General features: G+C 41.0%; 1 protein-coding gene across 2 annotated transcripts in view; it reads left to right on the top strand.

The window, feature by feature from the left end:
• LOC146632973 (voltage-gated potassium channel KCNC1-like) overlaps nt 1-7259 on the top strand; it is an 80560-nt gene extending 73301 nt beyond the window's left edge. For both annotated transcript variants that reach the window (XM_085351250.1, XM_085351251.1), the window contains one exon: nt 7108-7259. In XM_085351250.1, coding sequence (XP_085207376.1) covers nt 7108-7259 — 152 coding nt within the window. The remainder of the gene's footprint in view (nt 1-7107) is intronic.
• The last annotated feature ends 7299 nt before the right edge of the window (nt 7260-14558 follow it).

The following is a 14558-nucleotide window of genomic DNA, read 5'->3' on the forward strand; positions in this document are numbered from 1 at the left end:
AAAGCCATTTAAATCAATTATATAGCACCAAATCACAACAAGAGTCGCCTTGAGGCAATTACAGGTCGCTTTAGGTTATTGATTCCAGTTATTCAGTTCTCTGTTGCTCCTTTGTGTATGAGAGGAGCAGTGCTGCTGTTTTAGAGGGAGGTGAAATAATTATTTGATCTCTTGTTGAATATTGAATTTTGGTCACTTAGACATGAATAGTCTCATTTTAATGGACAGAATGTCAACCAAAAATCCAGCACAAAACTCATTATATAAAAGTTAGAAATTAATTTGCATACCACTAAGTGAAATAGATATTTAATCCCCAAGCAAAACATAACTATGTACTTGATGATTTAGTACCTTCGTTGGCAGTGGTAAGGCATTTCTTTTAGTTTGAAAGCAACTCTCTATATCCTTTAGATTTCTTGACTGCCACTTGAACCTGAAGTGTCAGCCATCTCTCTAGAATTGAGTTCTAGAGACTGACTAGGCCACTTAATGACCTGAATATGCTTCTTCTCTAGTCCTTTACTTTTTTCTTCATCTTCGAAGTATGTCTTGGGTCATTGTCATTCTACAAGGCCAATCCAAACCTATTTTCAGTGTTCTGGCAGCAAGATTTCAGTCCATCAGAGCTTAGTGTGTTACTAGTGGTGTTCATGGTGACTGTGGTCCCAGTTGCCTTCAGATTCAATTCAATTCAATTCAATTTTATTTATATAGCGCCAAATCACAACAGAAGTCGCCTCAAGGCGCTTCATAGATACAGAGAAAAACCCAACAATCATATGACCCCCTATGAGCAGCACTTTGGCAACAGTGGGAAGGAAAAACTCCCTTTTAACAGGAAGAAACCTCCGGCAGAACCAGGCTCAGGGAGGGGCGGGGCCATCTGCTGCGATTGGTTGGGGTGAGAGAAGGAAGACAGGATAAAGACATGCTGTGGAAGAGAGACAGAGATTAATAACAGATATGATTCAATGCAGAGAGGTCTGTTAACACATAGTGAGTGAGAAAGGTGACTGGAAAGGAAAAACTCAATGCATCATGGGAATCCCCGGCAGCCTACGTCTATTGCAGCATAACTAAGGGAGGATTCAGGGTCACCTGGTCCAGCCCTAACTATATGCTTTAGCAAAAAGGAAAGTTTGAAGCCTAATCTTGAAAGTAGAGATAGTGTCTGTCTCCTGAATCCAAACTGGAAGCTGGTTCATTAACATGAAACCTCCACCTTTCTTATGATCATCCTAACCCCCTGAAGCAAGATTTTCCATGGAGCTTGAGACTAAGGGTGATCGATTCACTTTATATTTTATCCACTTCTGAATTTCTGAATGCACTAACAGTTGTCATCATTGCACTAAGCTTCTTGCTGATGGTCTTGTAAGCCATCCCAGCCTTGTGCATGTCCCACATACATGTTGTCGCTGACGTCCTTTGATAGGTCTTTGGCCTTGCACATAGCGTGGAGAAACTGGAATGGAAGGAATTCATTCTCTGGATCAAGGCTGGACTGGGACAAAAAATCGGCCCGGGCATTTTGACTAGAGACCGGCCCACCAGGATAAAGATTGAAAATGTGACGTCATTCAGGGGTAAAACCGCAAAGGATTTGGGGAACTTGTGGCAAGAGGTACTAGCGCACGCAGGCTTTCAATTGAACTCAGTTACACAGCGATAAAAAGAAACACAAAAATGTCAAGAAGCTGTTGTATTATTAACTGCAATAGCCGGTCGCATGACAGCCACGGGAAGCCGACGGGTAAAGACATTGTTTTTTTTTTTATTGGATTACGTCGTTGAAGAGAAATTTTTTAAGCCATGTTTCCGAAGTAAGAGCCGACGGATGGTCTGGATATACCAAATATAACATTTCAGAACACTCCAGCTCACAGGTTAGTCTGCTCCAAGCATTCCCACAAAGGTCAGAGTTTTGTAGTAGTTAATACCTCATTTTTCTTAACATAATTGGTGATATAGGTTACAAGCAAGTCTGGCGCTGAACAGAAATTGTCGCGCTATGCTCCTTTGTTTATTGTGCATAAATAGTGAATTGTCCTGACACAATATTGTGTTTCGCTTCTGTTATTATGGTACACTGACAAAAACATATACTTTTATTCACAGGATAAAACAGTTGTTTTGTATCACTAATTGTCCAGTGCGATTACAGCATACAGTCTTATTGTCACTGCTACATTTCTGTGATGCTACCAGAAATTATTTCCACTACTAATTAATTACCGTTGAGCTCAAAGGTCCTATTAATAAACGGTTAAGGAATGTGTATTTATGAAGACGATTTGTGAGACTGGTAAACTTACCTTTGTTCGTACGATGGTCTTTCGTTCTACACGGTGCATTTCAAGGTCCTGCACCCATCCGTCGGTAAACTGTACCTGGGCTTGTTGCAGTGACCTGAAGTTACTAAACTTCATGAGTGTATGCACTCACTCCAAGAACCGTATGATTATAAATCTGAGCGTGGTGAAAGTTGGGCAGCACGCTAACGTCTTTTGTCCCTCTGTGTGCTCGTGAGGGTCTGACCCTTTCACTCCTTTGATTTTTTCCTCGTATCTTTTCTTTGTCTTTTTGTCGAGTCTGTCTTCGTACGGACCGGCATTGTTCTCCTTTTGTTTTGTACATACCTTTTTTGTGCACCAAAGAAAAAACAAGGCATTGGAACCAGAGAATGAACGTTTTGCGGTGCTGCAAATGCTTGCATTTGATGCGGTACTTGGATTGTTTTGCCACGAGTTCCCGGCATGCAATGCGCGAAAATCACGTGATTGCTAAACAAGGGGGCAGGTGCATCCGGCCTCCTCAGCTGTAATTGGTCCAGCCCAGAGTCGATCATGACCAATTGGCCAATCCAACACCTTTCATTATATATACCCTTCCTAAAAAAAAAAAAAAAAAAAAAAAAAATCCATCGGCCCATAAAAACAAAAAATCGCCATAGCTTGGTCATTCTGGTCTTACAGTTTCAAGCAACTGTTCTGTCTACCAGCAGCTTGTGTTTTGCCCTTCTGGTATACCTATTCCTTTCTGTGGCCCGCTCATGTATTGAGCCATGCGCCTGTTCATCTTAGTCGCTATGATGCCTGACAGGCGCTTCCATGTGGTGCTGAGGCAGATTATTGGCTTGTAGTTGGATGGGACCAGTCCCTTCTGGGGATCCTTGGGGATCAGGACTGTCCGGTCTTCAGTTATCCATTCTGGGTGTCTCATCTACTAGCAGCTGATTCATTTGTTCTACCATGTGTTCATCATGGAGTGCACTCAGCTTCTTTAGCCAGTAGGTGTGAATGATGGTTACTGGAGCCTGTTCAGGGAGGTCGCTGTGATTGCTATAAGCATTGCCTTTATGGGTTGCAGCCTTCTTCCATATACTCTTTCACCATTGCTCTGTCTCATTCCTTGGTGGCGCTGTTCTTTTATTTAAGTAGAGGAAAAGCCACTGTGTTGATTAAGAATGGTTTTGACTATACGCACACAGCCAGCCGGGTTAAAAAATTGGTATGGTGGGATTACATCAGACTATAATCAATTACGTTATAAGTAGGTGAATTGTGTGACCCAACACAAAGCCTACGGTGAGCCTGTGGTGAGTCTGTAGAAATTTAGAAATAGTGCTGCCTTTGCATAGTGTGTCCTGAGATCACAGGTATCTCTTAATACTTAAATGTCACTCTCAATACATATCACAGAGGAGATTGTTTAGAAAACAAAACAACATTGTACAGGACTGAAAGAAATAATGTTTATTTACTTTGTAAAAGCAAAAAAAAGAAGGAAAAAAATTCGTATTAAAAAATTACCTACCACTTGTGTATTGATTACTTGCAGTGTCAGGAATATTTAGAGTTCATCTGCAAATATTGACATGTTAACTCACAATACTACTACTAATAATAATAGTGAACATTGTGAACTATAGAATATGCAAAATGTCATTATTCATGCATCCATCCATTTTTTTCTGCTTATCTTGGGCCTGGTTGCCTAACCCAGGATGCCTAGACCTCCCACTCCCCATCCAGCTTGTTAAGATTGTCCAGTGGAACATTGCATTCCCAGGCCAGCCAAGAGATGTAATCTCTGTGTAGTGTTCCACTTACACAATTAAAATCACCTTTTTCCTCCTGTATCTGACATTCGACTAACGGCCAAACTCTCCTCTCCAGTACCCTAGCATAGATCTTTCCAGAGAGGCTAAGGAGTGTGGTCCCCCTGTATTGGAGCACATCCTCTTGTACCCCTTCTTAAACATGGGACCCCCGCCCCGACCTGCTAGTCCAGAGGCAGCACCACAGATCTCCACACAACGTTGTAGAGGTGTGTCAACTGGGACAGCCCTACAACATCCAGAACCTTTAGGAAGTTGGTGTTTAACTGCCTCAGAGACCTTGCTACCTGTGATGGATGAATCATCCACCTCGTGTCTAGGCTCTGCTTCCTCTACGGAAGATGTGTCAGTAGGACTAAGGAGGTCCTCGGCGTATTCTTCCACAGTCCAACTATGTCCTCAGGTGAAGTCAGCAACATCCCACCCACACTAAAAACCACAAGAATAGCACACTGCTTTCCCCTCCTGAGTCATCTGACGGTTTGCCAGAATCCCTTTGAGGCAGTTTCATGGCCTCACCAAACTCACCAAACTCCTCCCATACCCTAATTTTGGCGTCAGCTACCTCACAGGCCACATTCTGCTTGGTCTGTCGGTACCCATCAGCTGCTTCTGAAGTTCCAGAAGCTAACCAAGTTAAATAGGACTCCTTCTTCAGCTTGATTGTGTCCTTCACCTCCTGTGTCCACCATCTGTTTCCGGGCTTACCACCATGACAGGCACTTTGCAGCTGCAGCTCCTTCCGGCAGCCTCAGCAATGGAGGTGCAGACTCAATGTCCCCAACCTCCCTCAGAATGCTGTTGAAGTTCTGCTGGAAGTGCGAGTTAAAGCTGGGAACACCTAGCAAAAGCTTGCAATACATTTAGGGGTTCTGGGTCTTTCCAGCATCTTTTCCCACAACTTGATCCAACTCAATACCAGAGTTGGATCAAGTTGACAGATCAGCTCCTCTCTTCAACTAATGTGTCCAAAATGCAGACGCAATGATAAGATTACAAAGAGATCATTGACCTGCGCCCTAGGGTTTCTGGTCCCACGTGCCCTTATAGACATCCTTATTTTCAAACATGGTGTTCATTAAAAACTGTTATTTGTACATATGTCTGTGTAAGTTCTCAGTCATCCAAGTCATGGTAGTCTAAGGAGCTTGAAAAGAAAAGCGTCTGGACTTCTTTAAGTTTCTTGAAGACGTTTCACCTCTCATCTGAGAAGCTTCTTCTGTTCTAAGAAAAATGGTGGAGAGAACAAGGTATTTAAGCCCTGGTGGAAGTTATCCCTTAAGAAGGTAATTGACCCACTATTGATCATGTGTCTTGTCACATGAGCCAATGTGTGAAAAAGGGTGTGGGTCATTATCAGCACAGGTTTCGGGTGAAGGCACCTGAAACCTGACTAGGAGGCCATTCCTCCTAGTCATGTCCCTCCAGGTCTCGCTGTCATTGCCAATGTGAGCACTGAAGTCACCCACAAGGACAACAAAGTCACCCGGTACAGCAACTCCACAGCTTCTCACCGATGGCAACTCCAGACTGGAACAAAGTCCAGCCACTCTCCAGGAGACTGTTTTCAGAACCTGAGCTGTGCGTTGAGTTGAGCCCAACTATACCTAGTCATTATACCTCACACACTAGCTCAGACTCGAAGAAGTCCCAGCCTTGATAACCAGCCTCGATAGCTAGCCACCTGACACAATGCACCCGATCCCTATGGCGTCTCCTTTGGGTGGTCAGCCTACCAGAGGGCATGGCCAAGTAGCTTCTTCAGGATGTGCTCAGGTGGGATCACACAAAACCCTCCACCATGGTAAGGCGGTGATTCACAGAGGTGAAAATTCAATGTCTCTCCACATAAATATTAAATTAATTCAAATGAAGTGCGCCTACTCCTTATACACCTCTGAACTCCTTTCAACACAGCTTCTGTTTTAGATTGCTCCAGAGAATTTTGTGCTGATCACTCCAACCTTGATCTGAAACTTCACTACAGACATAAAAGCAAACATCTAGTTCTGTAACCTCATTTTCATGGCCAGAGACATTACTGCTAACTCATACCAATGTGATCTCATGTCATCACCCAACACACTTGCCAGACTGCTTGTGATGTTTTTTTTATTTATTCAAAATTAACTTCAGCTAGAAAGGTTTAGACACACTTGAAAAAGAAACCATCAAACAACATAGATGAGATCAGCTTAAAACTAGCAGTATACTTTGAACCTGAACTCACAAAGGATTTTGCCCTCTGTCTGTCTTTCTCTCTAACTGACGGATTCACTGTTAACAGCAGTTTATCGCCAGTAGACTGGCTAAAACCCCTGGAAACTGAGATCCAGATGTTTTTAAACACAGTGGTGGACTATATATATATATTGATTGTGGTCAGCTTCAGATGATTTACCTAAATGAGCTGCTCCGAATTTCCCAAAATCATCAAACAGCTAAGCCTTGCAGTGATTTTTGTTCCTGAATACAATGTGTTACCACCTGTGTACTGCAAAGCATGCGCACATATACAAATGCTGTGTTTGCATCAAAGAGCCTTGTCTACTTCCACTGGACTGATTCCCTCTGTAGGTATAGATATTTTGGCCAATGACAGTTAATTTTTGTAACACATATTCCTGTTTTGTCTTGTCTGTGTCTGTCTGTGTCTGTCTGTCCATCTGTTTGTCTCTCCATTCATCTGTCTGTTTTTTTGTTTTCCCAAAAATCCTCCTTTGGCCTATAAAATGTTCCCTATTTTCTGATGTTTTCCTTTTATACTATTATTTGTTTCATTTACAAATTCTTGTCACTGTAAAAAATGGTTGATATGTTCTATATATGATGTGCAATGCTCTCATAACATTTATTAATATAAATCTTGGCAATATTTTCTACCATTCCATCTATCTGCCTCATCATAAAAATGCTCATGTTTTCATATCTTATTATGACTGACCCTTCATAACCTTTTACCTGTGCATGCCATTCTCATGTAGCCACAGGTTATGAGAAGTCACGTAGCCTCAATAACATCTCTGGAATGACAGGCGTCCCGCTGCGCCTCACTCCCATCACCAATTCCACCTTTGAACCCTTTGAGCCGCCCGGCCTCAGGCGATGTCATTCACCCATCCCTTCAATCTTGTAGCATAGCCCACAGATAGCCACCAGATTTAACAACAACAGCAGCAACAGTAACATTTAGAAAGATTTTTTTGTCTGATTATTTGTTTTTGCTTGAAAAAAAAGCCTACACACAGGAATTACAGTTTTTCCAGGCCGCTCTGTCATTCTGCATTCATGCCTTGTGTTTTGTTCTTGATCTGAAACAACAATAAATGCAAGTTCATGGAGCCCCTAGAGGCCCCATTTAATAATTTCAAGAAAGATTAGCTGAACCTTACTGAAATAAATGTGGCAAATTTGCCTTACTAACATGAATAGAGTTTAGTTTACAGTAGAATAATAGAAGAGTTAGTTTACCTCTAGTTTTCCTGTGCTACGCCTTGCCTGTACTTCAACTGCACTTGTACATCAACATTTTAACCTTGGCACCTAAGAGGAGTTAGAAATCTTCTAATATGAAGCCTAAGAATGCATACAGTGACACACAGACACCAACATATTACAGCAGCATGTGTGTTTTTACTCCAGAATAAGAATATACACTAGCCTATAAGTGACTTAGAAGCAAACGTATTTTGTATTTAAATGCCCCTTAATGTAGCTCCTCTGCAACTTCAATTTGTTTGCTGTAGAAGGTGATGTGCTAACACATCATCAACCATTTAATATAGCCGAAAAGAGACAGGCTCCCATATATGTCAACTCCAACACCAGCTTCTGAGCCCTTGTGCCCTTTCTCCTGCTTCCTGGTAATTAATATAGAAGGACCTGTTAGTATGGTGGACAAAGTACTGTGGTTTTTCATTTGTCCCTACCAGTAAGGAGTTATAATGTACAGATATAATGTATTTTCCCATAACAGAATTGTACATTATGCTGATTTAACCATGCAAGCACTATTGTGCAGTAAAGCTAGTTACAAACTCATACATAATAAATGTAGGACAAACATTATAGAATGTCAAGTTTTACACAGCTAAAAGTACAAAGCAGCAGGGACAAGGACTAGGGATAAGTGCTCCCTGTGGTCTGAAACTTTACACACACACATATATAGATATAAATATGTCATTGATCATATCATATGATCTTATTACATCTGCTTGAGCCATCAGAGATGATCACTTTCTTGTTTCTTTGTCTTTGTTAACTACTTTCAAAAAGAAAACTACAAAGAAAGCTTCTTTGGGGTTTTTTCACCAGACTGGGGTCAATGAATTGACAGGACTGTAAGCTGATTGTCCCCCTGCATCACCACAAAATGCATGCTCTCATGTTTATGTGTAGATAAAAAGAAACACATTGAAGCAGTGACTTTTAGTTTGTAGGGGTTAACCCTGACTACAGTGAAGACATGAACTTACTGGAAGAAAGGAAAGAAATCAGCAAATCTTCCAACTAGCTGTTTCTTTCCTTTCTCTGTACGTGGAAAAATGTCCTGCAATAGACTAGCCACCTTTCCGGGGTATTCCCTGCCTCTCTCCCTGTGACAGCTGGAAAAGACTGCAGCACCCCTGATGCTTAGGAAAATAGCTGGATGGATTTATCTATAAAAGCTCCAGACATTGCAGCTGCACCTGAGAGTTTGAAGCAGTTTTCTTTAGGCTTATGTTCACCAGACCACCACCATCACTGCTGCTGCACCATCACTACTATCACTGACTCTAATGTGGCCAGTGGCAATATTTTTCGTTTTCTCCCCATTTCGCTTCTTGTTCTTTCCCTGTTTTTGCCTGTCTTTTACTCCTGAACCCCATCCTACCCTTCTTCTCCTGTCCTTCCATCTCTTCTTTGTTTTTGGCTGCGGCTGCTCAGTGGGAGGTACAGTGAACGGCTACTGGAGTGACAGCCCATGGTAGAAGAAGAGCAGATGCCAAAAACCACACAGGAAGAAGACAGCAAACAAAGGACGGACAGAGAAAAACACAATCTAGACAAAGTGTTTTTATGTGCATGCGTGCCCAGACCTGCAGCTACCTCTGTACTAAAGCCAATAAATTCAGCAAGGAAGAACATATCTCCCCTCACATGTTCTTCTTGATTCCTGATGAAGATTTTTGTGGAAAAATTTATTTGAGTGCATTTGGAAAAAGACGGTCCGTTGGTTAAGTTGTATCTTTTTGATTCCCCTGTGCACAACTCTTGCTCTCTCCTTTTTTCTCTCCCAGCAGAAAGTAGAATAGAATGTTTCATTTGTTTACACATCAAAGAAAAATCAAAATGATGCAAATTTGCTTTAAAATTCAGAGAGTATTTAGAAAATTGCACCAAAATAAGTGTACAGTGGGAGGTATGTCCTTCCTCATACTTTTTTACATTCAGACTGTGAGTTACAGAAGGTGAGAGCACTGCTTATAGACATCATTTTTGAATGCTCATGTATGTTTTTGTTTGTTTGTTTGTTTTTTAAACAAATATCTTGTTTATGTTTAAATGTATGTTTACTTTCTTGCCACAGCAGTCTACAGTCTGGCTGCTAAGTTTGGAGCTATGGCTAGAAAGTCTGAGCTTACCTTAGATGGAAAGGAAAATAACAACTCCCAGTTTCATTACCTAATATAGTGTGGGAACATGATGACAGCTTGTTATTATTTTCAGGTTAATTTTCAGGTTTGTTAGAGGTGTTAACTGCATCCCAGTTTTGAATATTTATGCTAAGCTAACTTCATTTATCACCTGCTGGCTGTTTTTCAGGCACAACTGCTCAAGCTGCCGTTGGCAAGAAAGTGATGTACAGATTTGTCCAAAGTGTGTAGCTATTCTATGTGTTTTATGTCAGGCAAGGTTTTCTATTGTTCCCGTTTATCCTGATGCTCAACCCCTCTGTGGTGCAGTAATGAATAACGTGGATATTTCAGTCCACTGGGGGATTCATGAAAACCAGGAACACATTTACACACCTCATTTCATCCTCTCCTTTTCCCAGCATCCATTTGTACAGAGTGCATCTGTCACTTTTCCCCTTTGGTTTCTTTTGTTGTGACAGTGTATATATGTAAAGTTTGTGTTGTAGATAAACCTGCATGGGTTTCTGTCACAATCAATAAGGATGCTAATTTGATAACGTTTTAGTCTCAAGCCTAATGGCACTGTCTAGATTACCACATGTGCGTGGATGTATATGTTGAGGTACTTACATATGCACTAACAAAAGCATGCAACACAAAAAATGGTCACCTCTGAATGCAGGAAGAGGTCGATGGACATTATGCATGACTAGATGCTACGATGATACTGGTCAGACCAGACCAAGTTAGGTACTGTAATAGGGCAGGGCGAGGGTGGGAAAGTTTATTTTTGCAGGATGGGGAGGGGTTACGTCTTCTACTGCTGCTTTCTTATCACTCTTGAGAGACTTACAAGGTAAACATTAACAGTTGTAGCTTTTTCTTCTTTTTTTAGCTTCTCCGTTCACAAAGAGTGTTCTGAAAGCTGTGTACTTATCAGATATATGCAAAAAAGTAACAGTAACTGTGAACTAATGCTAAAAAATCCAGCTTCTTCCATCATTGTTTCATTTCCCCCGTTCATCTTTTCATTCATTTGCACCTTAATTTTGTGTTCACGTCATGTGTCGTTTCCATCTGCCCTTTCCTGTTCTGTAAACTGTAATATGTCCAAAAGACACGTCTCTGTAATGCAATAATTCGCTGCACCTTCTGAACAAAGAGCAATTCCTAATTATCCATCTTTCCGTCAGCAGCATACAAACAATTTCCTTCTTTTGATGTCCCAGTGACCCGATGTCCCTTCTTTCTTTTCCCAGTAAAGAGGAAAAGAAAGTCCATGAAGCCATTCCTGTCATAGAATCCATAAATATATGGATGTGATTGGTCAAAAGGGCCACATCTACAGTCAGTCGTAATCAATCCATGACTAACACATGCAAGAATCCTATCAATATAATTTAGCCAAGATGACAAATTTTTAAAAATGATGGAGATTTATACTGGTCTTAGGAAAGTAGCTCATTGTATCTTGTAATGTATAGAAGCCCTTTGTTTTTCTGGATGAACCACAGACTATTTGATTGCTTCGTTTTAAAAGTCTCAAGATTTGTGAATTCCTAGTGAGAACCATTATTGCTGGAGCAACGCTCAAAAGTTAGAGCTTGAAGAGTGTTTCATGTGAATTGTCGCTGGCTTTTTCTTTGTGTCATGTTTGTGATCTGTGTTTCCTCCATCTACTCAGGTATAGCTCTCTTAACCTGTGCCCATCTGTATCTGGTCGCCCATGCTTTCTCAGATATGACAAACTGAAGGACTAGAAAAAAAACACTGAAAAAGGTTTTCTGTGAATACCATGTGCTCTGTTTTAGGGTTCCTTCTACAAAACTGCTGTCCTTGCTTTGTTTTTCCGAATGTGCTCCCTTGTCTTCTCCTTGTATTTCTCCTCACCTTTCTTCTCTGTCCCAGTAACTGTATCTCACTTTCTATGGGACACCATCCATCCATTCTTCAAGCCAGAAAACTGAAGCCAAAAAGGAAAACGTGTAAATTAGAGCACCTTCGCATTGGAAAAACAAAAACTATTGGCCTGACAGTGGACTTCGCTGAGGATGAAGATAGGAATGGACAATAAAAAGAATAAAAAAGAGGGTAATGATATGTTGTAAACAGATGCAGATGAACAAATGTGTTGAAAACTCGTGTCCTGAGTGGATTGTCAGCTGAGCAGCATCAAAGAGAGGAGATGGAGGAGGAAAAGTTTGGGCAACACAGAAAGTGTTGGAGGAGGAAAGAAAGAAGCACAAATCGCTTCTCCATGTAAGAATGTGTCCCTCACTATTGCTCTCTTGCACTGTTTGCTTCTTCTGTGTACTTCCTCACATACTGTGTTTCGGTGTGACATCGTGTTATCTTCTTTGTTTTTTTATATTGTGTTGTTCTCATCTTTCTTTTTCATAGCCTTTGTGAGCACCACACCTGGGTCAAAGAGTGTTTGTGAACACTAACTATGGCTTATTCTATCCCACACAGGTGCAGGTGACTTATAGTTTGTCATTTGGCCAAACTGCGGCCAAATTAATAAATAAGGCAAACACTGCATGTCTGATGGTTAAAGTGGGATTCATTTTTAAAAATTCCAAAACTACTGTTATTTGGCCAAGGTCTGGTCTGTGCTTTGCGGGACACATCAGCTGAGATGTTCTGCTTTCAGTTCTTAGTCTGAATTCCAATCCAGTCCTGATTGGCTGCAGTCCTCTGCTTTGAGCGCTGAATCTCTTCAATTTCACTTTCAGTCTCCGAGCTCAGTGTCTCTCAGCTCCTTGTCTGTCGTATAAGTATTTGTTCCATCAGAGGTGTAAATAGTCCCCTCGAAGACCTCTGCATATTGTTACATATCTGTGTGTATGTGGGTCACAGAAAGAAAAATGTGTGACATTCATGCTGTGGTATCAGTGTCCTTGCATGTTGGCTGGACTCTGTAAGCTTTGTGATGAAATCTTTTTTTCTCCTTTGCTTTTCAGTGTGTTTGGGCTATTATTTCCTTGCGTTGATGTGTCAGGTTTCAGTTTCCGTAATGTACAAACAACTTTTTACAGCCAACACTGGAGATCAAACATAAACAAATCTTTCTCTATTGTCTAACATAGATATAGGTAATGCTAAAGGAACTCTCACAGCGACTACACTACACTAAAAAATCTGCAGCACAGGGGCAAAAACAATACAGAGCAAAAAGGAATGCAGATCCACAGAGAATGGAGAAATAAATTCCAAGCGAATGTGTGAGGTTGAAAAGGGACACCGAGTCAAGGAAAAGGAGAAAAGCGACTTAAGTGAGAGATATACGATACAGTCATGTGAAAAACTAAGTACACCGATTTCTGCTTAAGTAGTAATTAACAGCCAGGTGCTGCTAATCAAATCCGATTCAGTGTCAACAGCGTGACCACCTTTATAAAATGTTCTCAATTTGCTGGTCTGGAGCATTCAAGTGTTTGTTCATTTCAAAAAGGAAAGACAGTAACTGCAAATACAGACATACATGTCGGACTCCACAGGCTTCTGTTAGATTAAAAGTTAAAGTATGGCGTGTAATGATTGGCAGGAAAAAGCTGTGTGTGGCTTTGCCCAAAAAGTTGATTTCGTCACTCATCCAAGTGACTTCTTCAGTCTCGGCTGACTGTTTCCCCAACCTTATAAACAGCACATTTACACAACGACTGAAACCAGCACCACTGAAGGAACAATGGCTGGAAGGTCAGTTCCTTGATCATTAATATGCACATTGGCATGACCATTGATCAACAACCACTGATCAAAGCTCATTGATCAAAGGCCATCAATCAATGACCACAGAAGAAGTCACTTGGATGAGTGACCAAACGTTTCTCTCACTGAAAACGCTACGTTCAGGTCAACAGAATCAGCCTTTTGGGATTTCCTTACCTGGATGATTGAGCATGCATCAAGACAAGTATGGCTTAGGTTTGCAAAGTTGCATCTGAACAGATCACATAAAGTGATGCACAGACCAAAGTGGAGACTGACCACACCGCATGATTTGTATGTCATTGAATGAAATAAATATTTGATCGCTTACAGTCAAGGCAGAGTTCTTGCTCCCAGAAATTGGTTGTGTTGGTGGTTGTGGCAAACAGATTATAATCAATCAATCAATCAAAACAAATGACAGATACTCCTACTTTCGGTTTATGTGACTAAAGCATAACTATCCACATAATCAGATTATTTCATTCCAACCTTTCCACCACCTGTCAGGGACAAGATTGTCCACGGAAAGTGCTTACCCTATTTCATAGCAGATATATATTTTACAAGGTCCTCCTTTGCAAGAAGGCACACGTACAGACCCATCTTAAGTTTGGGAAATGTTGCAAGGCAACCAAGGCAACAAAGGAGAGGTTAAAGAAGAAGTAAATATAAGTCATGCAGTTTTTCTTGATTTGTGATTTATATTCTGTCTCAATCAATTAAAATGACCATAGAAATTAGAGAATGTCCGTTTCTTTTTAAACAAACTTTTACATTCAGCAGGGGATCAAACAATTGCCCCACCCACTGTATATAGCAAGTATTTTAGAGTCAAGGTTTTATGTCTGATAACTAAATCCTGGCCCAAATAGGGTTGTGCAACAAACCAACATCAGAATGGCTGAAAAGGAAAAGAATCAAGGTTTTGCAAACCTAAGTACACTTAAGCAACACCATAAAGAAACATGGTTCAAAGTTCCCCGAGAACAATGTGACAGACTGATAAAGGCAATTACTTTAAGTTACAGCTGCTTGAAAGTTGTTGTAAAGGTGCTGAACCATGGGGTGTACTTAGTTTTCCACAGGAAAGGCAACTGACA

This window comes from Diplotaxodon limnothrissa, linkage group LG4 (genome assembly GCF_057381915.1).
Source record: "Diplotaxodon limnothrissa isolate DT_005_m linkage group LG4, D_limnothrissa_male_GT1.1, whole genome shotgun sequence".
NCBI lineage: Eukaryota > Metazoa > Chordata > Actinopteri > Cichliformes > Cichlidae > Diplotaxodon > Diplotaxodon limnothrissa.